Source organism: Mustela erminea, chromosome 9, assembly GCF_009829155.1.
Source record: "Mustela erminea isolate mMusErm1 chromosome 9, mMusErm1.Pri, whole genome shotgun sequence".
NCBI lineage: Eukaryota > Metazoa > Chordata > Mammalia > Carnivora > Mustelidae > Mustela > Mustela erminea.
Window position 1 is genome coordinate 37,455,310 of NC_045622.1, and position 25,674 is coordinate 37,480,983.

The 25,674-nt window shown below is 39.7% G+C and overlaps 1 protein-coding gene across 4 annotated transcripts in view; it reads left to right on the forward strand.

Annotated features, from left to right (window-relative positions):
- Positions 1-25,674, forward strand: part of MRE11 (MRE11 homolog, double strand break repair nuclease) — a 79,046-nt gene that overhangs the window by 48,386 nt on the left and 4,986 nt on the right. For all 4 annotated transcript variants that reach the window (XM_032356775.1, XM_032356774.1, XM_032356772.1 and 1 more), the window contains 4 exons: positions 6,231-6,450; positions 7,372-7,452; positions 15,153-15,211; positions 18,029-18,096. In XM_032356775.1, coding sequence (XP_032212666.1) covers positions 6,231-6,450; positions 7,372-7,452; positions 15,153-15,211; positions 18,029-18,096 — 428 coding nt within the window. The remainder of the gene's footprint in view (positions 1-6,230; positions 6,451-7,371; positions 7,453-15,152; positions 15,212-18,028; positions 18,097-25,674) is intronic.

Sequence of the window (25,674 nt, forward strand, 5' to 3'; positions counted from 1 at the left end):
AGCATTAGTCCTTCCAAGAGGCTTTAAAGTCTATTGTTCACATTGAAAAGCTCTAAGTAGTTTCTTTAACTGTAAGGTCACGTTTAAATAAAAGGCCAAGCAGTAGATATTTGGGGCTTTGCGGGCCATATGTGGTCTTTGTCACGTTTCTTGTCTGTGTATATGGTTGGTTGTTTTTTCTTTGTTGTTTTTTTGTTTTTGTTTTTAAACAATCCTTTAAAAATGTGAAATCTGTTCTTGGTCTGACCCATAGTCCATAGTTTACCCAGCCTCTGGTTTCCTGTGTTCTACCTGAATTTGAGGCAGGTATTCTACCTGAATTTCAAACTATAACACCAAGCACTGTCAACAAAGCGAAAAGGCACACCCAGGAATGGGAGAAAATACTTGCAAATCATGTATTTGGTAAATGATTAATATTTAGAACATTAAAAAAATTCCTAAAATTCAGTCACAGCAAAAGTGGATGACGGACTTGAACAGACATTTCTGCAGAGAAGATAAACAGGTGACCAATAAGCACATGAGAGGATGCTCAGCGTCACTAGTGAAATGGAAGTCTAAACCAGAGCTGCTTCACATTTATTAAGATGACAGTTACAAAACAGAAAATAGTGTTGCCAAGAATATGGAGAAATTGCAAGCTTTGTGCATTGCTGGTGGGAATAATAAAAGAATCTGTGGAAAATAGTAGGATGATTCCTCCATAAATTAAAAAGAGAATTATATGACCTAGCAGTTACACTTTTAGGTATTTACCTGAAGGAATTGAAAGCAAGGACCAGGTGTTTGTACACCCATGCGCATAGCATTCACAATAGCCAAAATGTGATAGCAATTAAAATGGCCATCAAAAGGTGTGCAGATATACAGAAGGTTGTGTATATGTGTGATGATGGACTTTTGCTTAGCCTTAAAAGGAATGAAGTTCTGATAACGCTGCAGTATGGACAGACCTTGAAAACATTATGCTAAGCGAAGTAAGACAGGTGCAAGGATGAGTATTATACAATTCCACTTAAATGAGATCCCTAGAGTAGTCAGTTGTATGAACAAAATATAGAATAGTGGTAATGAGGGGAAGGGAGGGATTAGGGAACAGGAAGTTATTTTTTAACAGGTATGGATTGTCAATTTTAGTTTGAAATGACGAGAAAGATCGTGAGGGGGATGATGGTGATGTTGCACAACGGGGTAAATGTGCTTAATCCCGCTGAACTGTACACTTCAGAATGGTTAAGGTGCTCAGTTTTATGGTATGTATATTTTGTCACAATTAAAACAAAACAAAATAGAGGTATACTACCAGGAAAGGAGTTTTTGAATCTCACAAAAAAGCATATGGAATCATTGTCCTACCAGTGGCTCTAGATCTGCACTTACAATGGCTCTGAACCTACACTCCTGAGGTCAGTTAGAATTCCACTGCTAATTCTTGGAGGTAACATACTTAATATTTATCCGTAAACTCCAGAATCTGTTGCACAGAAAAGTGGAGTTAAAATATTTGAATGTAATGTTAAATGATAAAATGAAGGTATGGTATTTAGACAGAGGAAAGGTAAAAATTTGGAAATTTTTAATAAAATTTGGAAATGAGGGTGGGTAATTAATTCCAAAAAATAATCACAGAAGGACACAGGCATCTTACATTTTTGTTAGATACTGCCATGTCCCTCCGGAGATGTGTCACTCAGTTTGCATTCTACCCAGTATTTGGGAGTGCTTGTTTCCCCACATCCTTGTCATCGTGATGTATCATGACATCTTTTGATCTTTATAAATCCAGAGGGTGGGGGCGCCTCGGTGGCTCAGTGGGTTAAAGCCTCTACCTTCTGCTCAGGTCATGATCCCAAGGTCCTGGGATTGAGCCCTAGAGACTACATTGGGCTCTGCTCAGCGGGAAGCCTGCTTTCCCCTCTCTTCTCTCTCTGCCTACTTGTGATCTCTGTCTGTCAAATGAATTAAAAAAAAAAAACAAAAACCTTAAAAAAAAAATCCAGAGGGTGAGGAAATTGCTTCTGACTATTGTTTTTAACCCCTGCTACATTTGTTACTAGTAACTCAGTGATTTTTATGTTTCTAAACCATTTATATTTACATGAAACACCTGGTCATGTTCTTTGCCCAGAAATTTTTGTTGGGTTTGGGTTTTGTGCCGAGGACAGTGGTCTCTCTGGAAGAGTGCTCACAGCAAAGTGCACGGACTCTGTGGGGGGGGGAGGGGTAGCATATTTTAGGGTATTTGTTGTGTAAAAGAAGGATTTTGGGGTTTGTTCACATCCAGAAAGGGTCTTTTTGACATCTGTGGAGATAAGCCTGTGGGATCTTTTCCTCCTCCTTTCTATTAGTTTGGTGAGTTATATTAAAACATACTCTTAGTGCCCCATTCTTGTTACCACTTTGTGAACCTTCTGGTAACAGGTATCCTGGTTTTTCCATATGTTCCTGTATTCCCTTTGCTTTAATATTCATAAGTAAGATCCTGTAATCATCTTTTTGGGCCTGCAGCCTTTTGTCAGTTTTTCAGTACTCTGTTATGCTGGCTTTGTACAAAGAAATTGGGAGCTTGCTTTCTTTATGCTCTGGTACTATGGAAATAGCAGTGGCATTATCTGTTCTTTGAAGATTTGATAAAATACCTGTGAAACTTGCTGGTTGTGGTTCCTTTTCCGGGGGTGGTGTTCCTTTAACAATTTTCTTACATATTCTTTGATATTATTATTAGTCTGTTGAGACTGTGTGTCTATTGTTGGATATGTTTAGGTCATTTATTATCCATATTACTTAGATTGAAGAGTATTTTGTCAAGATTCTTCTAATTTTCCCTCAATCTTTTTTCTCCTCGATTCTGATTTTTAATAGTGTATATTTGTCTTTCTTTCCCTTTTTATTAAGTTAGTGATTTTTATCAATGTGGCTTTGTCCCAGAGGATCAGTTTTTAAATTTGCTAATTTAAATGGATTTTTAGTTAAGATTTGTTTATTTATGATTGTATCTTTATTAATTTCTCATAATTTCCTTTGGATGAGCTTTATTTGTCCTAACTTTTGAATATCAAATCTACTTATTTTCATTCATTCTTTTTTAATAGGCTGTAGGCTTTCTTTATAAACACAGCTTTATTTCATATATTCCAGTCTACAGTATTTTTATTATTTTCTAGGTTTTCTAGTATTTTATTATTTTCCAGATTCCTCAATTTTAATTTTATGATTTGGAAGCAGGTGTTTTTGTTTTATTATCTTTAGTTTCTGATTTGATTCATGGCAATTAGACTATATAATACCCTTACTATTTAGAACTTAGTTGATATTTTTGTTAGTACCCCATGATACATGAAACATTTCATGAGGTCTTGGAAAGAAGTCTATATTTTCAGAATAGAGAGTTCAACATACATCAGTTAGATCTGTCTTATTAATCATATAATTTGGGTCTCCTTTTTCTCTTTAAATATAGTTTTAAAAAAGTACAGCTGGTTCTTGTTATTTCTTTATGTTCTGTGTTACTGCAAACACTAACCTAGTGAACACTAACCCATATTGCTCCTAGGGGAAATAGAGGAATGGGTTCCTGCCAACTACTGGTTACAGCATTTTTATCCGCTGATCAGTACATAACCTTTTTCTTGTTTCTTTCTGTTTTAATGTATATTGTTGAGTCATTAACATTGAACTGAGAGCCAGCAACCCTGTAATCATACCTGAATGAAGCTTATCTCACACATGTATTTCATCTGTAAGGCACATCACAGCCTTCTTGCACTTGAGAGTACTGGACAGCACTTTAGCAACACTGAATCACCAACCAAAAGCGCAGAAATGTGAAAACCTTGACACTTAATATGCCACAGAAAGGACGCTTGTTTATTTATTTATTTATTTATTTGACAGACAGAGATCACAAGTAGGCAGAGGCACAGGCAGAGAGAGAGGAGGAAGCAGGCTCCCCGCTGAGCAGAGAGATCCATGCTGGATCTCAGGACCCTGGGATAATGACCTGAGCTGAAGGCAGAGGCTTTAACCCACTGAGCCACCCAGGCGCCCCAGGACGCTTGTTTAAAGTATCAGCTGAAACAAGGCTGAGTGTTCAGTGTTCTTCATCCGGGAACTTGTGTGTCAGGAGACTCAGAATTTTCTCCACTCTACACAGGTACACAGATGACTACAAAAGTATCAGGAGTATTGTTCTAGGGGTTACAAATAAGTTTCGGCAAGTAGATGATTTACAAATACAGAATCTGGGAATAATGAGGATTGACCATCCTTCATCTGGGACAAGAAAAATGAGTTGAAATCTTTTTCTGTCATTTTTTTCTTTGTGTTTTTTGTTATGTTCCCTGAAGTTTTTTTCTTTTTACACGGTAGTGCCCTACAGAGCTCTTCCTGCTGTGATTTAGCTGTTATTTCCTTTAAGCTGAGATCATCATGATGCAGCTGGATTATCTCCCACCTCCCTCTTTCCTCCTCTTTCTACCCTATGTGTTTTGTTCTCATCTCCTGATTTAGCCCTGCCTCTCTTCAATTCATGGTATCACAGAGAGCTCAGAAATGCTCTCCCCACCTGTTCTTAGACCCAGAATTTTTTATTCAAGCAAGAGAGACTATAGTTATGGTCCCTTAGAATATATAGATCAATTTTAGACAGCTTTATACTGCCTAAGACTCTTCTCTACCTTGTTCCTTAGGTCAGATCTTCATTATATTCATTAACTCTTCAGAGATTTTGTATTTTGAAGTTGGAGCTATTTTCTGATTTTATTGAGAATGTATTACAACTCATTTCTGTTCTCCTTACAACATTTTGGTTTAAGGAAGGACCTCAGGGAAACATTACTTTTATTTTATTTTTAATCAGAAAATCTGTACTCATTTCAGAGTTAAAATATTTCATTAAATCTCAACTTGTCTTTTCTGGGCAGTTTCTTATCAAATTAAAATTTGTGGCATATTCTTGGTCTTAAGCTTTTATTCTTTTCCAGGCCTTCAGTTGTTATACTCTACTTAATTCTATTTATCTTGGTTTTTTTTTTTTTTTAAGATTTTATTTATCCATTTGACAGAGAGAGATCACAAGTAGGCAGAGAGGCAGGCAGAGAGACAGAGGAGGAAGCAGGCTCCCTGCTGAGCAGAGAGCCCGATGCGGGACTCGATCCCAGGACCCTGAGATCATGACCTGAGCTGAAGGCAGCGGCTTAACCCACTGAGCCACCCAGGCAGCCCTTTGTTTTGTTTTTTTTTAAAGATTTTATATAGTTACTTATCTGAGAGTGTGAGGTTACGGGAAGGAGCAGAAAGAAAGGGACAAGCAAACTCCAAACCGAGTGCGGAGCCTTGTGCGGGGGCTTGATCTCACTACTCTGAGATCACGACCTGAGCTGAAATCGAGAGTCAGAAGTTTAACCAACTGAGTCACCCAGGATCCCCTCTTTTTTTACATTTTTATTTATTTTTTTTTTAAGATTTTTTTAATTTATTTTGACAGAGAGAGAGAGAGCGAGAGCGAGCACAGGCAGACAGAGTGGCAGGCAGAGTCAGAGGGAGAAGCAGGCTCCTCGTAGAGCAAGGAGCCCGATGTGGGACTCGATCCCAGGACGCTGGGATCATGACCTGAGCCGAAGGCAGCTGCTTAACCAACTGAGCCACCCAGGCGTCCCTACATTTTTATTCTTAATTCTACTTAATTTTTGTGAGAGATTATTGCTCATAATTTTCTGATTCCAAAGTAATATTTTGAAAATCTATATTGTAGAGAATTTATGATTTGTGAATTAAGAAGAAAGCAAGAGCACTGTAAAATTTTGTCCCCCAGAGATAATAGCCATTTTTTATAAGAATTTTTCTTGTTATTTATTAAAAGCCCATTGTACAGAGTAGCTCAGGTGATGACAGTCTCTTACAAATGGTGATGTTGAATTAGGGGCAATTGCCAATATTCTAACCAGTTCTAAAAGTTTTGAGTCTGTGAAATTTTATCATTTTCAGTATACCTTTTCAAAAGGTCTCATTTTACAAATAAGTATGGCACATTGATCTGACAAATCGTAGGAATTGAATTTGATAGCTGGGGAAGGAGAGTTCTCCTGCTTGGCATTTTTATAGCATGATTAGTGAGAAATAATAGTGCTGATAGTTTGACAATATTAAATGTTATCTGAGTAACCAGATTAATGACTTAGGATGCTGCATTTTCTACTAATGTATATTTTCTTCTCTTTCCCTCTCAGGCTATGACAAGGGCCAGAGCCCTCAGATCTCAGTCTGAGGACGCTGCTTCTGCCTTTAGTGCTGAGGACCTTATGAGTATAGATTTGGCAGAACAGATGGCTGATGACTCTGATGAGGACGTCACAGCAGCAGCCAGTAGAGGAAGAGGCCGAGGAAGAGGCCGACGAGGAGGAAGAGGGCAGAATTCAGTCTTGAGAGGAGGGTCTCAGAGAGGAAGAGGTTAGCACTGAGTACTGGCTTGCCCACGCATTCACACTGGGCAGTTGAATGGGACGCACATGATTGTATTCTTGTCATCATAATTAAGTTACGCAATCTTTTAAAAGTTTTGTTTATAATGCATAAAGTCAGTCTTTAATATAGTTCTGACATACATGTTTACTTAAATAAATTTTAATGGTCACGTGCACATAATGTTTTAATGTCTCTTAACATTTTTTTAAGAACTTCACTACATTCCTCACACAGTACTTTTTGGGTACTGTCACAGGTGTAAAATAATAGGCAAATATGAGCTGCTAAGGAAAATGGCTGCTTAATGACCATTGGCAGCAGGAAGAAACTCCAGGTCATAAACATTATTATTTTTGTTACTATCATGAGATACAAATGTCCACATTTTTATAAAGTGACTTCATAAAATATGTTCAAAAAGAAAACTACCCTAAAACAATATATCTTCAAGCAGTCATTAACATTAATTGTCATCATTGTATTTAACGTGGGACTGTTGTCCTTGGATAATCCAAATAATAGAAAATTGGTCATCCAGTGACTTCCTGGTATATTGTATACATTTGTTTCTAGGAGTATTTTCAGTTGTTTTTATTAAATATTTATCCATAGGAATTTTAAGCTGGTCAAATAGTACTTAAAAGTTAAAAATTTTCAGAGAAAGAGATCCTCATCCTCTAGTTATAGTTCGTTTTCATTATCCTTAAGTTTACAAAATGTTTCCTTATATTTTGATTGGAAGAGTAGTTTTTGAAAATTGAGTAGACTGCGTTTTTTGTTATATGTCTTTGACTTTTTATATAAGCTATGTTTTGACGTAACTTTTTGTACATTTCATTTGGCACTATCTTAAAACTTGATTCCTGGTAGAATGGTATAGTGACTGCTTATTAATTCTAACACTAGGCACTGGTCTAGAGACTTCTACTCGAAGCAGAAGTTCAAAGACGACTACGTCAACATCTAGAAATATGTCTATTGTAGATGGTGAGTATGGATTGCAAATGATTATCTAGTAGTTATTTATAAATTCCAAATAGGAAGGCCTAGCAAATCTTCATTGGGAAATCTCATTGGTTTCTGTTGCCATTGTTGTAGAGTCAAAAGGGTTATTAGGATTACGAGATAAATCATTCCTTAAAAGGTCTTTGCCATTCATCAGAGCTATTGAAGAGGGTGAGCCTTTAAAACTCTTTTTTGGGGGCGCCTGGGTGGCTCAGTGGGTTGGGCCTCTGCCTTCGGCTCAGGTCATGATCTCTCAGAGTACTGGGATCGAGCCCCGCATCGGGCTCTCTGCTCAGCAGGGAGCCTGCTTCCTCCTTTCTCTCTCTGCCTGCCTCTCTGCCTGCTTGTCATCTCGGTCAAATAAATAAATAAAATCTTTAAAAAAAAACACAACTCTTTTTGTAGTCCCTTACTTTAGACAAATTTGTTTATTTCCTTTCTTATAGAGGGATCATGTAGATAGAAAAGTGAGTCAGTTGGTCAGTATGTCACCAGTGATCAAGAGAGAAAGTGTTTACTTTCTTACACTCAAGCCCCATGCTGGGCTCCACACTGGGCATGAAGCCTACTTGAAAAAAAATAATAATAGTTTTTACTCTGATTATTTAGTACTTGAGGAGAGCCAGCTGAGATTCTTTTTTTTTTTTTTTTTTAGATTTTATTTATTTATTTGACAGACAGAGATCACAAGTAGGCAGAGAGGCAGGCAGAGAGAGAGGGGAGGCTGGCTCCCTACTGAGCAGAGAGCCTGATGCTGGGCTTGACCTGAGTGGAAGGCAGAGGCTTTAACCCACTGAGCCACCCAGGTGCCCCTGAGATTCTTTTTTTGTTTGTTTGTTTAAAGATTTTATTTATTTATTGAACAGAGAGGCAGGCAGAGAGAGAGGGGGAAGCAGGCTCCCCGCTGAGCAGAGAGCCCGATGCGGGGCTCGATCCCAGCACCCTGGGATCATGACCCAAGCCAAAGACAGAGGCTTAACCAACACTGAGCCACCCAGGTGCCCCTGCCCCTGAGATTCTTATTTTGATTTCAAAAGCATGTCTTCTAGGGAAAGGCATCTGAAGAGGTACTCTTCCGTTCTTGGCAGGAGTAAGGTAAAAGCAGAGAAGGGGGAAAAGAGGCAGCATGGAAATGATCTAGGCAGAGTTCAACATGGAAAAGCCTTGTGACTTTGGCTACGTCACTCAGACTCCTAAGTTTATTTCCCTTATAGACTCTACATAGTAGGTTATTCTAAAGGTGAAAGGCAGAGTCCGGTTCACAGTAGACCTGTATAAAATGTTCATTTTAAAAAAAGAAGAAACAGGGAGATAGAAATACGAAGTGAAAATAATGCGTACACTTCCAAGTTAAGTCACCAGAAGTTGGTTAGCATGTGACACTAAGGCATACCCACCTTGACCTTTAACCCAAACTGCCTTTTTTTGTCCTGGCTGAACTGTTTTATGTGAAGCTTTCCTTGGCACCAGTGGACAGAATTAATCACTGAGAGTGAATCTTTGGACTTCAGTTTTGTTGTTGAGAAATGAGCTATTAGTTAAGCTTGCCTTTTTTTTTTTTTTTTCCCCCTTGGAAGTAGTCTTTTTTTCTTCCAGCTGGCTGTTTTTGGTGTTCTATAGTTTCACTGATGAATCTAGATAGGACATTCTTTTTTGTAGGGCTTCATGAAGCTGTGAATTGGTGTCTTTCATGACTCCTAGAAAATCCTTTCCCTTTAGATAATACCTCTGCGCTCTTTTTCTCCTCCCTTCAGAGTCTTCAGAAGTTAAATAAATCTAAGGATCACTCTGTCCTCCCACGACTATTAATCTCTTGTATTTTCCCTTGCTTTATCTTCCTGCACTATATTGATCTTCCAGTTCACCCATCTGTTGTTTTTGTTTTTGTTTTCAAAGTAAACTCGGACCCCAATGTGGGGTCCAAACCCCTGACCTGAGGATAAGAAGTTGCTTGTTCTGTAGATTGAGCCAAGCAACTCCCATGCCCATCTATTCTTCAAACTGTCCTTTGAATTTTTTATTTCGTTGTTTTTGATGTGGGTAGAAATTCTACTTAGTTCTTTTGAAATACACTGTGTGATTTAAAAAATTCCCTGCAGATGTTTTTAAGCCTGTCTATAATTTTTTGTGCACATTATAGTAAAGATATTTGTTCTGTATTCTGTGTCTAATAACCCAGTGTCTGAATGCCTTTGGCTTCTTTTTATTGTCCATTTCTGATTTCTGTTTATGCTTGTTCTCATTTGCGGTGACTTGTTTCCTTGTATGTTTTGTTATCTGTTGTCCCTAAGAAATGATCATCAGGAATAATTTGAGATCAGAGATGAAGTTAAGTTCCCCCAGAGTTGATTCATATCTGTTTCTCCAGGCTTCTAGAGACACCACAAGTCTTAGGCCACATTAAACTACATTTCACGTTGTGACTTGAGGTTCAACCAGCTAATAATGTAATGTACAAGCTAATGTACTTGCAAAATCCTGTTTTTACATATGCTTCTCTTCTTAACCATTGTGGTCCCAGCTTAAGGTAGGGAGGACATGCATCAGGCCCCCTCCCCTCACCAATCTTGATCAGGCCTTGACAGTTCTCTCTACAGAACTGTCAAAACCAGTGTGAACATTTGTTCAGATCAGCAGGTCCCCAGAGAAAAGGATTCTGCTTGCCTCTTTGAGTTGGAGCTTTTCTTCTGTTTTGGCCTGTTAATTCTTTATGTGATCAGCAACTCGGTGCCATTAGAAATTTTTTATATGTTTGATGAAGCAATTTGTGTTGCTTTGAGCAGCAGTGTTTGTCTGAAAACCTAGCCCACATAAACAAATACAGAGGTTTTTATCTTTATTTTCTTTCTTCAAAACTCATATGTGGCTGCCTCCTTTGCATCTAGAACTTTATATCTCAGGGTTTTTGTGAACATTTTTTTTTCAGTTTCTACCCTTGGCTCCTTTCACTATGCCTGTGAGACTCTTAGCAGATACTCTTTCATGAGCTCTGCTCTGTTACCCATTGATAATGTGGAAGAAAGCTTCTGTTTGTATAGAGAAGACAGAAGACGAGTGCTTTAAAACGTTCACAAATAATCTTTTTTTTTTTTTTAAGATTTTATTTATTTATTTGAGAGGAAAAGAGAGAATGAGAGGAGAGATGTCAGAGGGAGAAGCAGACTCCCTGCTGAGCAGAGAGCGCAGCGTGGGACTCGATCCCAGAACTCCAGGATCATGACCTGAGCCGAAGGCAGTCGCTCAACCAATTGAGCCACCCAGGCACCCCCACAAATAATCCTTTTTTTTTAAGTAATAATACTCATTTGTAAAAAGTAAGCAAAATTAATATGAAACTTAAGATTTCCTGAATTAGGGGCGCCTGGGTGGCTCAGTGGGTTAAGCTGCGCTGCCTTCGGCTCAGGTCATGATCTCAGGGTCCTGGGATCGAGACCCGCATTGGGCTCTCTGCCCAGCAGGGAGCTTGCTTCCCTCTCTCTCTCTCTGCCTGCCTCTCTGTCTACTTGTGATCTCTGTCTGTCAAATAAATAAATAAAATCTTAAAAAAAAAAAAAAGATTTCCTGAATTATGTTTAGGAAAATCTATTTGTTATGCCTTTTGCAGCAGATGGTATGGTTAAGAACCTGGGCTTTGGAGTCAGACCTGGTGTGAGTGGGCCAGCAATTTACCCACTGGCTCCATGCCCATAAACCAGGAGCATCGGCAGAATGTCAGAGTCATTCTTTTTCATGGTGTCCATAGTGCCTGGCTGGCATAGATGCTCATTAAATGACTGAATAAAAGTTACTTAGAGATTGGATAGCATAAAGGTTAAAAGCATGGTTCTAAAGTCAGCCATTGGCTTGACTTGACTCCTTGATTTACTAGCTATGTGTCCTTTTAGGCTTTTCATCTTCAGTGTCCTTGTCTGTAAGTGGGCTGATGATTGCATTTATCCCATTGGGGTTTTTTTGAGGATTAATGAGAAAATACATGTGGACTATTTGGCATAGTATATATACATGTTAAGCCCCCAGGAGGCGTAAACTGCTTCTTTCTATTCTATAAGCTTCAAATCCTTAGCTATAAAATTGGCAGCACAGTACTGACTCTACAGAGTCATAGCAAGTATCAGTTGAACTCATGGGTATATGTTACTTAGCACAGGATTTAGTAAGAATTCAAAAAATGACTGCTATTAGTATTAGTGGCAGTGGTGCCTGGGTGGCTCAGGGTCCTGGGATCGAGCCCCGCATAGGGCTCTCTGCTCATCATGGAGCCTGCTTCCCCCTCCCCCACGCCGGCCTCTCTGCCTACTTGTGATCTCTCTCTCTCTCTGTCAAATAAATAAATAAATAAAAATCTTTAAAAACAGAAACTTCCAAATACCTGTTATAAATGGAGGCATGAGGAGAGCTGTAACAGTACGATTCTATTATTAACAAGCCCTGTGGAGTGTAGAGATTTATTATTGTACTGGAATTTTATTGGAAACGGTAGATATTACACTTCGGCCAGCAGCAGTTGTAAATAAAGAGTTGACAGCCCCAGTTTCCCTTGAAGTTTTTCTGCAGAGGGTGGTGACCCAGTGAGTGGTGGCTCTGGAGGCTCTGTGACTCCATGTAGTTTACCATCATGGCAGCCGCTAGCTATGTTATCAGAGTACCTGCTCTTTCTAGTCTCTTGGCAGAACTATTTTCATTAATCACCTCTTCTTATCTTTGCAACGATTTTCTGCATGAATTTTGATTAACACTATTTTATGATGTAAGAAAGACGTTAGGGTTCAAAGCTGACGGCCAAGAAGAAATTCTTGAGACATTTTTGGTGCAAAAAGATGGTTTGTTTTTTGTTTTTTGTTTTTTTTAAGCACAGGGACAGGACTTGGGCAGAAAGAGCTGTGCTGCGTTCTTGAGGAGTGGCCTATTTTATAGTTTCAGGTTGGGAGGGGGTTGGGGATAGTGTAAGCCTCCCAGGTATTTTGGAAACAAGGTTTCCAGGATCCTGAGGGAGTTAACTATTGTTAGGAAAGGTAATTTTTTTATTGTTTAGTAAAAACTCTGTCATGAGATCCTTCAAATATATATGGGTGGGTCCTGTACTAAAGGGATGATTGCCAACATGTATTTTGGGGATAGAGATAAAGCAAGTTTCCAAAGGAATTTTTATGTGTTAAAGTAGACTTAGGGGGTCCTGGAGTTGGGCTAAGATTACCCTTTGCCCTGAGCAAAGTATCAACTTCAAGGTAGTTGAGTCCCTAGAGGAATGTCACTCTTCTGTTTCAAGGACTTGCCAGTGGGCTGTAGGTGGTAAGGAAATTCAGTAATTTTTCTTCTGCCTTTATTTCCCACATCACTTTATAAGTGGGGAAATTGAGACTTAAGGAAGCCAAGGAGCTTGGCTCTGGTCACCCAGCTAGTCAGTCAAAATGAGTTTAACTCTACAACCACCATACTGTATTGCCTTCCTCACTGAACTCGGTGCTTATTTTTCTGATAAGGTTAATTTATCTCACATTTGTTGGGGATGCAAAGAAAGGAGGGCCATTTATTTATTTATTTTTAAGGTGGGCTCTTCAGGATCTGAGAGTCTGAGGATTCAATTAGTCAGTAATTATTGAGTAGAAATATTCTTTTAAGAGTCATGATGGCTGACTTTTTTCATTCAGTTGCCCTCTTTAGCCTTTCGAGTAGAGTTAGGATGTAAGGCCCTAGTAATTGAGTAGGGTGGATAAGAACTTTGCTTTTGCCCTTAATTTCTCCTCTCAGATAGACATCACAAGACTGGGGATAGAACCTGGAATAGGAAAAATAAACAAATCATAAATTTAGGCTAGATAGAACAATTTCTGAGTTTTCAGACTACAAGAATTTTGGACTTTGTTGGTTTCTCTGAGCTTTTGACTTTTTCAGGGCCTCTTTCTTTTTTTCTCCTCTTACCCTGTTTAATTTGGGGGTTGTCTTGGGGAAAACATTGTTTTGTATTAAGAAATTGGTAAGGCTTAGGAGGAAATAAAACTCTAATTGGCAGTTTGAAATTTATTCTAGGTTTTAAATATTCTGTACCCAATTCATTGTAGTGGGAGTGGGGCAAGGGAGGGGGTGCGGGGCCTCACACCACTAAGCAATTCTTAGCCATCAGCTGGGTTTCCTACAAATTCACTCAATTCTGACACTGTCTACCCAGATGTAGCATCAGATTCCATAGGGTAAGGGCTGAGTTCCACAACACTGCCTCCCTCCACTTCAGAGGCTAATCAGAAATCTAGCTGTGCTTTCGACTGGCTATCCGTCTTTTTCCCCTAATTTCCTCTTAGGGTTTAATTAATTTCCTGGGGCGGCTCACAGAACTCAGGGAACTAGGTAATTCACTAACTTACTGGTTTATTACAAAGGATACAAATCAGCAGCCGGATTAAGAAATACAAAAGATGGGGCGCCTGGGTGGCTCAGTGGGTTAAAGCCTCTGCCTTCAGCTCAGGTCATGATCCCAGGGTCCAGGAATCAAGCAAGCATTGAGCCCATATTGGGCTGTCTGCTCAGCAGGGAGCCTGCTTCCTCCTCTCTCTCTCTGCCTGCCTCTCTGCCTACTTGTGATCTCTGTCTGTCAAATAAATAAATAAAATCTTAAAAAAAAAAAAAAAAAAGAAAGAAATACAAAAGGTAAGGTTGCAAACAAAGGATTTGTATCCTCAGAGTTTGGGGGCCAGCAGCCTGGCAAGTGGGAGCATTCTAGTTTACCACCTCTAAGCTTGCTGAACCCCTCCTTTGGGTTTCTGTGGCAGCTTCATTACCATTAATTGATTAAATCATTGGCTATTGGTGATTGATTCAACCTCCAGGCCGCCTGTCTCCTTGGAAATCTTGGGGTGGGACTAAGTTCCAGCCTTCATTTCCTGATTTCCCTGTTGGTTCCCTGGCAACCAGTCCCCAGATTTAGGTTTGGTTTGAAAGTCACTTCATTAACATGACAAAAGACACTTTCCTGGCTCTTAGTATTTAGGAATTTCCCGGTACTAGGAGCTCTGCCAGAAATGGGGACTGAGATTAAACTCGTATTTCTTATTATAAAATCGTAGTATCATGATTTTGATCTTGGAAAATATAAAGGGTTAGCTAAACTTCATGTTTCTAAGTTTTTAAAGCTAAAATGTGAGGATTTAAAGGGAAGTTTTATCATAGCGTAAAAGGTAACACTGTTTTCTAGGATTTCCTCTGGACTCTTTCTTAGATACTGAATAGGCTAACAAAGTAGAGGAGAATAAGAAAGCTCTTACTGGAACCACATGGTTCCTGATCTAGCCACAGGAAAAGGTACTGCCAACTGTAAGGGAAAGAAGACATGAGGAGGGTTACCTTTGATACATTTGGAGTTTAATCCATTTGATGATCAGATTTTATCCTTCATATAGTTCCTATACAATATTGTTAGTGTAGGTGTATTTATGAACATCACCTGTTATTTTATTTGAATAAGCCATGAAATCAGGAGACTGGCAGTTAGGCATTGATTTATTTGAACATATAATTCCGCCTCCCTTTAAAAAATATAAAATGTTTTTAAATATATATAAATGTTTTATAATTGGCTATCATGGATTTTTGTAGATTGAGTTTACAAAGTCTTCAGCTAAAGATAGGTACAATTTTTTCTCAGTTATTTTAAGAATAACATAGTGGATGTTTATTCTTTCACATTATAGCCTTTAAATCTGCAAGACAGCAGCCATCCCGAAATGTTGCTACTAAGAATTATTCAGAGGTAAGATGAAAAGTTTTATGGTTGTGTGTTAATAATTTATGCTTCCTGTGTTTTGAATTGTCAATTCTTTGATCTACAAAGTAAATGAAGAAAAAGTGGAAAACATTAAAGCTGGACAGCATATTATAGGTTATCCAGACTAAGGGTTTCTAGGATTTTTTTTTTTTCTTTAAATACTGGATCTCAGGGGCACCTGAGTGGCTCAGTCATTAGGCCTCTGCCTTCGGCTCAGGTCGTGATCCCAGGGTCCTGGGATCAGGCCCGGCATTGGGCTCCCTGCTCAGTGGGAAGCCTCCTTCTCCCTTTCCCTCTCTCCCTTTTTGTGTCCCCTTTCTTGCTGTGTCTCTCTCTGCCAAATAAATAAAAATATTAAAAAAAAAATACTGTATCTCATGACTAGGAACCCATAAATGTGTGTTAACAGTAGTATTTTCGAGGATAACATTGTTGAGCCAAAAAGGTCCATGCATGGAATATTAATATTGAAGATTGGAGTTCAGTGCATGTAGAAGTCTTATTTAAATCTGGCTTCCTTTTGTTACTTATCCTCTCATGATACCATGGTTTGTTTGCTGATGGCTGGGAGCTAGACTCAAGACAAATTAAGCAGTCAGAATGTAAGGACCTCTGTCTTAAGCTCTAGATACAGTAACATAGGCCCTCTGCACTTCCTTTGGATTACAAGATTTTATATGTGTTTGATGTGTCTATTACCTTACTTTCAAGACCCACATGTCTTTATGCCTAAGGTGGTGCTCTTGCTTCTGTGTCAGGGTTTCTCCATAGCAGCACTATTGATCAGATAAGTCTTGAACCAGGTAAGTCTTACTGGGAGGGACTGTCTTCTGCCTTGTGGGGATTTTAGCAGCATCTTACCCTCTATCCTCTAGATGCTAGTAGCAACTCCCCCTAATTATGACAGTCAAAAATGTCAGAGACATGTCCATAAGTTTCCAGAATAATAGCCATTATCACCTGCAGTTGAGAATTTGTGTTCTGTATCATACCTGCCCTAGCAGCATTCTCTCAAATTTCGTTCTTTAACTCTTGAATATGTGACAAAAGTTACCCACCCTTCTTTTCCAGGAAACTTCTCTGCTCTGATTTCATTTTGTCCTTTTATATCCCTTAACCTCATCTTTTTCTCCCTTTCTTCCTGTTGTTGCTGATGTGTGGGTGCCAGTGCTAATAACTATTATCCTGAGCTCCATTTTTTTTTTTTAAGATTTTATTTATTTATCAGAGAGAGAGGGGGGGAGAGAGCGAGCACAGGCAGACAGAATGGCAGGCAGAGGCAGAGGGAGAAGCAGGTTCCGCGCTGAGCAAGGAGCCCAATGTGGGACTCGATTCCAGGATGCTGGGATCATGACCTGAGCTGAAGGCAGCTGCTTAACCAACTGAGCCACCCAGGCGTCCCCTGAGCTCCATTTTATTATTTGCTTTCAACTATTGCCTGCTGTCACTTGCAGATCATCTAAAAGCAAAATTAGCACACCCACAAAGTAGCTTCTTTTCTGGATTTTTTCTCTTGTAAGTCAGGAACGTGAGTTCAAAAGCAATAAGTTGTGCTAAAATAGCTTTTTTTCATTCATTCATTGTGGTTACACAGTGGTAGATTAGAGGAGCGTTGAATACCTTTCATTCCTTCAAGGCACATAAGACAGTCTTCTGGTGGTTTTATGACAAAATGCAGGAACACTGGCCGGATTCATAGTTTCTTGGACAACTACGTTTAACAATTTTTTATTAATAGTTTTAGGTCACCCTGGAGGGGGAGCTCTCAGGTACTGTTTTTTCACTGTTTCATCCTTGGCTTTATTCCTTAGCTGAAGGTGTAGCAAATGTGTTATTAAGTGTCAAGATAATACAAAATGTAGAGGGATAAGTAAGCAGTATTTTTTTAAAAAATATATTTATTTATTTATTTGACAGACAGAGATCACAAGTAGGCAGAGAGGCAGGCAGAGAGAGAGGAAGGGAAGCAGGCTCCCTGCTGAGCAGAGAGCCCATGTGGGCTCAAAGCTGGCTTGATTCCTGGACCCTAGGATCATGACCTGAGCTGAAGGCAGAGGCTTTAACCCACTGAGCCACCCAGGTGCCCCAGTAGGTAGTATTTTAGATGATAGAATCAAGAATAACAAATATCTTGGGGTGCCTGGGTGGCTCAGTCAGTCAAGTACCTGCCTTCGGCTCAGGTCATGATCCCAGGGTCTTAAAATCGAGCCCTGCATTGGGGCTCCCTGCTCAGCAGAGAGCCTGATTCTCCCTCTCCATCTCCCTCTGCTGTTCTCCCTTCTTGTGCTCTCTTGCTCACTCTTTCAAATTAATAAATGTTCCTCTAGGTACCCCTGCTGCCATGGTGTTTAGGGGAAGAATGAGCTCAGACATGTATAGAATACCATTTGTGATTGAAGAGTGACATTAGAGGGAAGTCAGGTTAAGCTTCAGGTTTTGGTTGTTGTGGTTTTTGTTTTGTTTTAAGATTTTATGTATTTGAGACAGAGAGCATGCATGGGGGATCCTGGGAGGAGGAGAAAGGAGCAGAGGGAGGAGAAGCAGACTCCCCACTGAGCAAGGAGCCTGCTGTTGGGCTCCATCCCAGGACCCCAGGATGACCTGAACTGAAAGCAGTCCAGTCGCTCAACCAACTGAGCCACCCAGGTGCCCCAAACTTAAGTTTTAACAATTGATTTCTGTCCCCTTTTTTCCGACTTTTTTTTCTAATCTATTAAAAAAATTTTTTTTGAGATACAACTATTTATTTTTATTCAGATAAATTCCCATAAAATCTGTTCACTGTTTTGTTTTTCCCCTTAGGTGATTGAGGTGGATGAGTCAGATATGGAAGAAGACATTTTTCCTACGACTTCCAAAACAGAACAAAGGTAGGTGCAGTGATTTCCTGCAAGAAGAAACACCCGAAAAATTTTAAATCATCCAAAATTCTACCTATACATTTTTCTGTGTCATAGAAGTTTAACAGATTTGTGCTCAACTGGCCAAGTAAATAGAGAAGTGAAAAATAGGGCAAAGCCGGGTTCATAGAGATGACGCAGCATTACTGCAGGTACTTTTCAGTGAACTTAACCTCTAATTTGTTTCCTTTTGCCTTTATTATTCAGGGATTTTCCTGATGGAGTTCTGTGTTCTCTCTAATGAACTGAGTATTGTATTTTTTTTTATTGTATTTTTCTAAATATTTGATTTCAGCTTCTCTTTCATATCACATTTTTACATACTGCGTTTCACAGGGTGCTGTGCCAGACACTAAAAAGAGCATCACGTGGGCTTTTCCTGTGTTTGGAGCGCTCGTTTGCTTCTACCTGTCCCTTTTGGTTTTTGCCATTTTTGCCATTACTTGGCTTGATGCACTGTTAGCATTTCTCTGTGTTAGGGCTTTAGGTGGACACTGCTTAACTGAAGCTCAGTTAATGAAAATTTCTACTTAAGAAAATAATCAAGAGCTTTTTTTTAACTCTGATTTTCTGTGTGAGCATTATATGAGGTCTGATGGGGGACAGAATAAATGTTTTCACATGGTTACTGCCTTTAGGCAATGCAAGTTATAGTGGAAAAGAGAGATGAACACATTTCAGTCCATTAAAGGATGATGAGTCAGTACATAATTATGTGTGAAATTTTATGATACAGATTAGGTGTGAGTGCTCATAGGCTCTTGGAAAACGGAGCAAGAATTACGGGCTATGAAGGAAGGAAGCGTTTTCTAAGGGAGTAACATTTAGCTGAGGTTTTGAGATAGGAATCTGGAGCAGCGGGGTGGAGAAGGGCGGCTGAGAGTAATGGCCTGAGCAGGAGTCGTTAGCAAGAAGGAAGAGAATGAGGAAAAAAACGCCGCCTCAGTGTTTCACACTGGTTTCATGATCTCAACCTTGTTTTCATTACCTAAGGATAAAAATTAAATTTGATTTAAATTAAAAGAACAAGAGAAATTAAATACTAAAGAATGAAATTTTGCTGGGTAGGATTGAGCTTGGGAACGGCCAAAACCATTGTAGTATCTCAGATTTTTCACCTACCTCATCTTTTAGAACCAATTTTCATTCCTTGTGCGTGATATTGACCCTACAGAGAATATATGCTTTATGTGAATTAAGGATCTGTGTTGGGAAAATTGGTATATGTAGTTCCGCATCCATATATTTATTCAGTCTCCTTCCTTCGAGGATTTCCACTTTAGCAGTATGCTAATTGCAAGGCACTAATAATCCAACAAGGTAAATGTTTTATTCAAGTGTAATGAAATCTGAGGGAAGTGACACTGTCTTCTAGAATAGGTCATCGAAGGCTTTACAAAGAAAGTAGGTAACGTTTGGGTTGATGATCAATAGGTGTGTAAAAATGTTTAAAAGAAATTGTCAGAGAGGAAGAATTTCTTCTCCCCTCCAAGGTCTTTCTGGCTGAGCTAAGAACCACATTAACATGAGACAGATTAATAGGAGGAAATCAAGTTTAATTTCATACATAGGGGGAATCCACACAAATGTGGAAATTCCAAAGACAGACAAAATGAGATATGTATGTCATTCTGAAATAAGGGAGTAGGGATCTTGGACATCAGTGGGAAAGAAAGCAATTCGCAGGAAGGGGAAAGACCGTAAGTGCTTGGTAAACAAATGTTTGCCGGACCACTCAGAATCAGTAGGACAGAGAGGATTTTGATCAAACAAAATCTTTGCTGGGTTCCTCCCTGTCTACCATACCTAGTTCATACCGTAATATGGTTACCTACCTATGGTGATAGCTCTCTTTCTGGAGTAGGTCCAATACCTAAGTCCTTTTTAGGCATTTGGGGGAAGGTCCTGAATCTGCTGAGTTTTGATTGCTTTTTAACTCAAAATAATCCTCATGTCAAAGTAACTGATGTTGGGATGACCTACTGTTGGCCCCTACAAAATTATCAGGGTGCAGCAGTAAAGAGTAATGTCACAGGCCATAAACATCTGCTTGAAAGAGAGATCAGGGAAGGCCTCTGAGGAGATCACCTTTAAGGTAAACTCTTCAGGTGCCTGGGTGGCTCAATCGGTTAAGTGTCTTGTCTATCTTTTGCTCGGGTCATGATCCCAGGGTTCTGGGATTGAACTGCACATTGGTCTCCCTGCATGGTAGGGAGCCTGCTTCTCCCTCTCCCTCTACTGCTATCTCTGGTTTTTCTCCCTCTTTCTCTGTCAAATAAATAAATAAATAATATATATTTTTTTAATTAACTGGAATCTTGCTGAGAGACGTGGCCTTGCAAAAAGCAGAAGGAAGACCACATACAGAGTGCCTCTCTTTTGTTTGTTTGTTTTTCTTTTTAATTTAAATTCATTAATTAATATATAATGTATTCCTGGTTTCAGAGGTACAGGTCTGTGATTTATCAGTCTAATATAACACCCAGAGCTTATTACCTCCTGTGCCCTCCTTAATGTCCATCCGCCGGTTACCCCATCCTCCCCACCTCAGCAACCCTCAGTTTGTTTCCTATGGTTGAAAGGCTCTTACGGTTTGTCTCCCTCTCTGGTTTCATCTTGTTTTATTTTTTCCTCTCATCCCCTATGATCCTCTTTTTTTTTTTAAAATTCTACATATGAGTGAGATCATATGATAATTGTCTTTCTCTGATTGACTTACTTCACTCAGCATAATACCCTCTAGTTCTGTCCATGTCATTGCAAATGGCAAGATTTCATTTTTCCCCTGATGGTTGAGTAGCAGTCCATTGATGGCTATCTGGGCTGTTTCCATAGTTTGGCTATTGTGGACATTGCTGCTGTAAACATGGGGGTGCAGGTGCCCCTTCAGTCACTACATGTATACACTATATACATGTATACAAATATATTTCTTCCCCGCAGAGAGACAAACCGTGTGTGTATATGCGTGTTTATGTAAATACCTAGTAGTGCAACTGCTGGGTCATAGTGTAGTTCTTTTTTTAACCTCTTGAGGAACCTCCATACTGTTTTCCAGAGTGTCTGCACCAGCTTGCATTCCCACCAACAGTATAAGAGGGTCAGCATCTGTCATTTCCTCATCTGTTAATTTTAGAATTCTAGCCATTCTGATTGGTGTGAGGTGGTATCTCATTGTTGTTTTGTATTTTCCTGATGCTGAGTGATGTTGAGCATTTTTTTCATTGGTCTGTTGGCCATTCTTATATCTTCTTTGGAGAAATGTCTGTTCACATCTTCTGCCCATTTCTTGACTAGATTTTTTGGGTTTTTTTGGGATGAGTGATAAGTTCTTTATAGATTTTGGATACTAGCCCTTTATCTGATAGGTCATTTACAAATATCTTCTCCCATTCTGTAGGTTACCTTTTAGTTTTGTTGACTGTTTCCTTTGCTGTGCAGAAGCTTTTTATCCTGATGGAAGTCCCAATAGTTCATTTTTGCCTTTGTTTCCTTTGCCTCTGGAGACGTGTCTAGCAAGAATTTGCTAGATGTCACAGAGGTTGCTGCCTGCGTTCTTCTCTAGGATTTTGATGGATTCCTGTCTCACATTGAGGTCTTTCATTCATTTCGAGTCAATTTTTGTGTGTGGTGTAAGTAAGTGGTCCAATTTCATTCTTCGGCATGTGGCTGTCCCATTTTCCCAACACCATTTGTTGAAGAGACAGTCTTTTTTTCATTGGATATTCTTTCCTGCTTTGTTGAAGATTCGTTGACCATAGCGTTGAGGGTTCATTTCTGGAGTCTCTACTCTGTTCCATTTATCTAATGTGTCTGTTTTTGTGCCAGTACCATACTCTCTTGATGATTACAGATTTGTAATAGAGCTTGAAGTCTGGAATTGTGATGCCACCAGTTTGGGTTTTCTTTTTCAACATTCCTTTGACTATTCGGGGTCCTTTCGGTTTCCATACAAATTTTAGGATTAATTTTTCCAACTCTGTGAAAAAAGTTGATGGTATTTGATAGGGATTACATTAAATGTATAGATTGCTCTGGGTAGCATTGACATTTTAACAATATTTGTTCTTCTAATCCATGAGCATGGAACATTTTTCCATTTCTTTGTGTCTTCCTCAGTTTTTCTCATGAGTGTTCTCCCCCTCGCCAAGATTTTATTTATTTATCTGACAGAGAGAGAGAGAGGGATATCACAAGTAGGCAGAGAGGCAGGTGGAGACAGAGAGGGAAGCAGACTCCCTGCTGAGCACAGAGCCTGCTGGGGGGCCTGATCCCAGGACCCTAAGATCATGACCTGAGCCGAAGGCAGAGGCTTTAACCCACTGAGCCACCCAGGTGCCCCTCATGAGTGTCCTATAGTTTTCTGAGCACAGATCCTTAGCCTCTTGAAAAAGAAAGAAGCTTGACTGTAGGTTAGGAGCCAGTGACCAATCCATGGAAAAGAAGGGGTTTGAGATAAGAATAAGAAAAGCAGGAATACATCATGAAGCAGTAACAGTTGAGCAGGGTAAGGTATTTGGACTTTATTATAAATGCAGGGAAATCCATGGAAGGATTTTGAGAGAGTAGTGGCACCATCTGATTTACATTTATGAAGGATCCGTGTGGTACAGGAGGCAAAGTACAAGCAGGCTGACCTGAAAGGAGTGTGTATAGTCCCCAGAAGAGAGATGACAGAGGCTTGTACAAGAGTGGTAGCAAGGGAAAGGGAAGGAATAGACGGTTTCAGGGCATATTGGGAGGTAGATGTGACAGAAGTTGGGGATGTATTGACTATCTGGAGTGAGGGAGAATGAGGTGTCATGGTTGGTTTCCAGGTTTTCTACTTGAACTCTTAATGCCATACACTGAGAGTCATCAAAGAAGAGAAATAGATTTTGGTAAGGGATGATGGGCAGAAAATCAAATAATTCTGCTTTGGATGTAGAAAGTTTGAGATGCCTGTGAAATTTATATGAAGGGGGTGGTGGTAGGCAATTGGATATATGAGTCCGTAGTTCAGATACAAGGTTTGAATGATACCTAAATGTCCTTCTCAACAGCATATAACAGATACACAGATACTGAACTTGAAGCTGTTAGAATGGATTGATCACCTTACAAGAGAAGGTAGAGAGGAGAGGGCTTTGTGTTCTAGTCCTGGGTTTTAACCTTTAGAATTTAGGAAAAGTAGGAGCAATGAGAAAGACCCAGAAGAGTATGGCGTTGCCAAAGCCAGTGCCGGCCTTGGTAGAACGAGTGCAAAATACCAAGACAGGCTGAGGTGCAAGTCAGGTTGTGTATTTGTGATCTATAGTTGAGGATAATTGGGGTAGTATTTCTTAGTCTTGAGTTACTGTCTTAAACTTGAGTCTTATGTTAGTCAGGACACCTTAGGTTCTTTGGTCCAGTAAAAACCTAACTCAAATTTGCTTAGGGAAGAGGAGATTTATTGAAAGAATATCTGAATAAGTCAGTCCATCAAAGGAAGAGTCCCTTTCAGTACTTGCTTGATCATTCTTATCTTTGTTAATTAAAACACACACAAACAAAAACAAGTGTAGCTTTCTGAGGTTTTTGTTTTTTTTTTTCCCCTAGTAGTGCATCAGTAGTCAAGAGGAAATAAGAAGTTTAGGTTGCATGAGGTCCTTATTTTTCATTATTAGAACCAACGGAAATACCATTGTAGTATGTTTGACATAGATTTTAAGGGTATTAAAGAAAAATACCTTGAGCCTTTACATGTGAATTAGCTTGTGTGGTGCTCACATGCACCCCAGGAGGCAGATGAAGCTGAACTATCCCATCGTCTCTTGGAAGAAAGGGAGGCACAGTAGGTTACTGGCTTACTTACTTACAGTGGCCCAGCTAGTTACAACAGCCAGGGGTTCTGCTGCAGACCTGTTTCTGCTGCCGCTTCACTTCACTTGAGATTCACCTCTCAAACCACTCTGCAGGCAGTAGGAATCATTTAAGTGATGAGAGGCAACTTAGAAATTAATGTTTTTGGCAGCAGATCAGAAATCAGCCATGGCAAATTTGTGTTTCTGATGAAGCAACGACTGACAAAATTTTGGTGGGTTTTGAAGACTTATTTACTAATGGCAAGGTTTGTATGGTTATTTTGATTATTTACAGTATTTAAGCTCTAAAACTTAACAAGGTATGGGCCTTGTACAAGTTGTTTTACTTCTCTGTGCCTCAGTATCCTCATTTATAAAATGAATTTAATAGTATTTACCCCATATCATTATGAGATTTAAGTGGGTTAATACTTATAAAGTGCTAAGTACAATGCCTGACACATAGTAACACAGTGACAGCTCTATAAGTGTTCATTAAATAAATTAAATAACAGGCTAGGGAAAATAGAACAAGAGTAACAGGAGGAAAGGTAAGCAATAAAAGCTCCATAATGCCCAGCAGTTAATTTGGAGAAGGAAATAACTTAAGGGCTGTAAAACTGCCTCCTGCCAGATGGGTAACAGAGAGCCTACTTTTCTTTGGGAAGGTTGTTCCAAACTTTGTCCTTGTGCTGGCAATAAGAGGGCCATTCAGGTTTGGTAGAGGTACCAGATAAACCGAGGACCCTCCTTCAAAACATGAATAAGAGGGGTAGAGTGAGGGGTGGTGGGGAGGGGCAGACAGTGAGTGGTGGGAAGCTTGCATTTTTGTGGCACCTGTGATGTGCCAGGCACAGTATTAGGCCAGTTTTAACATGTCACCTTGTGCTTACAACTGACTTCTTGGCTGAATATCTCTAGGCTGAACGCTCTGATTTATGGCCCTAGGTGGTATTTGAACAAAAAGGGGAAACAAGCTTACAGCTCCTCGCGCTCAATTTGATACACCCTCTCTTTTTATTGAAGATAAATTTTTATTGATTTGAAGCAAATCAAATTAAACCTTTTCTCATATTCAGGATAAGGCCCATTTATTCGACCCAGCAATCAAAAGAGTATAACCATTTCTTTCCCTCCCTACTGTTGATTTCTAGGGCTGGGGGTCCTTCACAAATGAGATCTGTAAGTCTCTGGAGCCCCCTGATGCAGAACTTAGGACTCTTGCTGTGATCAGATGAGCCACTGTCCGTCATAGATGACTGGCTCGTTTCTGGGTCCCATTGGTTATTTGGGGAGACATCAGAAGCCAAGTCAGGTGTCAGTGGGTTTTTTTTCCATAAACCATCCCCCTTTCCCCAGCCCCCAGGAAGAATGGGTTCACCTAACTTCCGCCTCCTTGGCACTGTGGCTGTATGCTCTTGATGACCCGCTTCCTGTCACAGATGGAAACAAGTCAGCAAATGATCAGTTCCCGCTTAGGCCAAGTATAGAGAGATGGGTATGTCCCAGATGGATCGCTTGATAAATTTCCTTGGTCTCTACTTCTAAAGCTGTGTTGCGCTTCAGGTTTGCTTCATAGATCCTCCTGTCCTTTACTTTTATGTAGAAGAACCTGTGGGTTTTTTCTTTCCTTCTGACACATGCCCTCTTGATTCTCAACCCACTTGTCCAGACAAGATCTTCAGATATACTTCAGACGTACTTTTGCTGTAACATCCCAATGCAT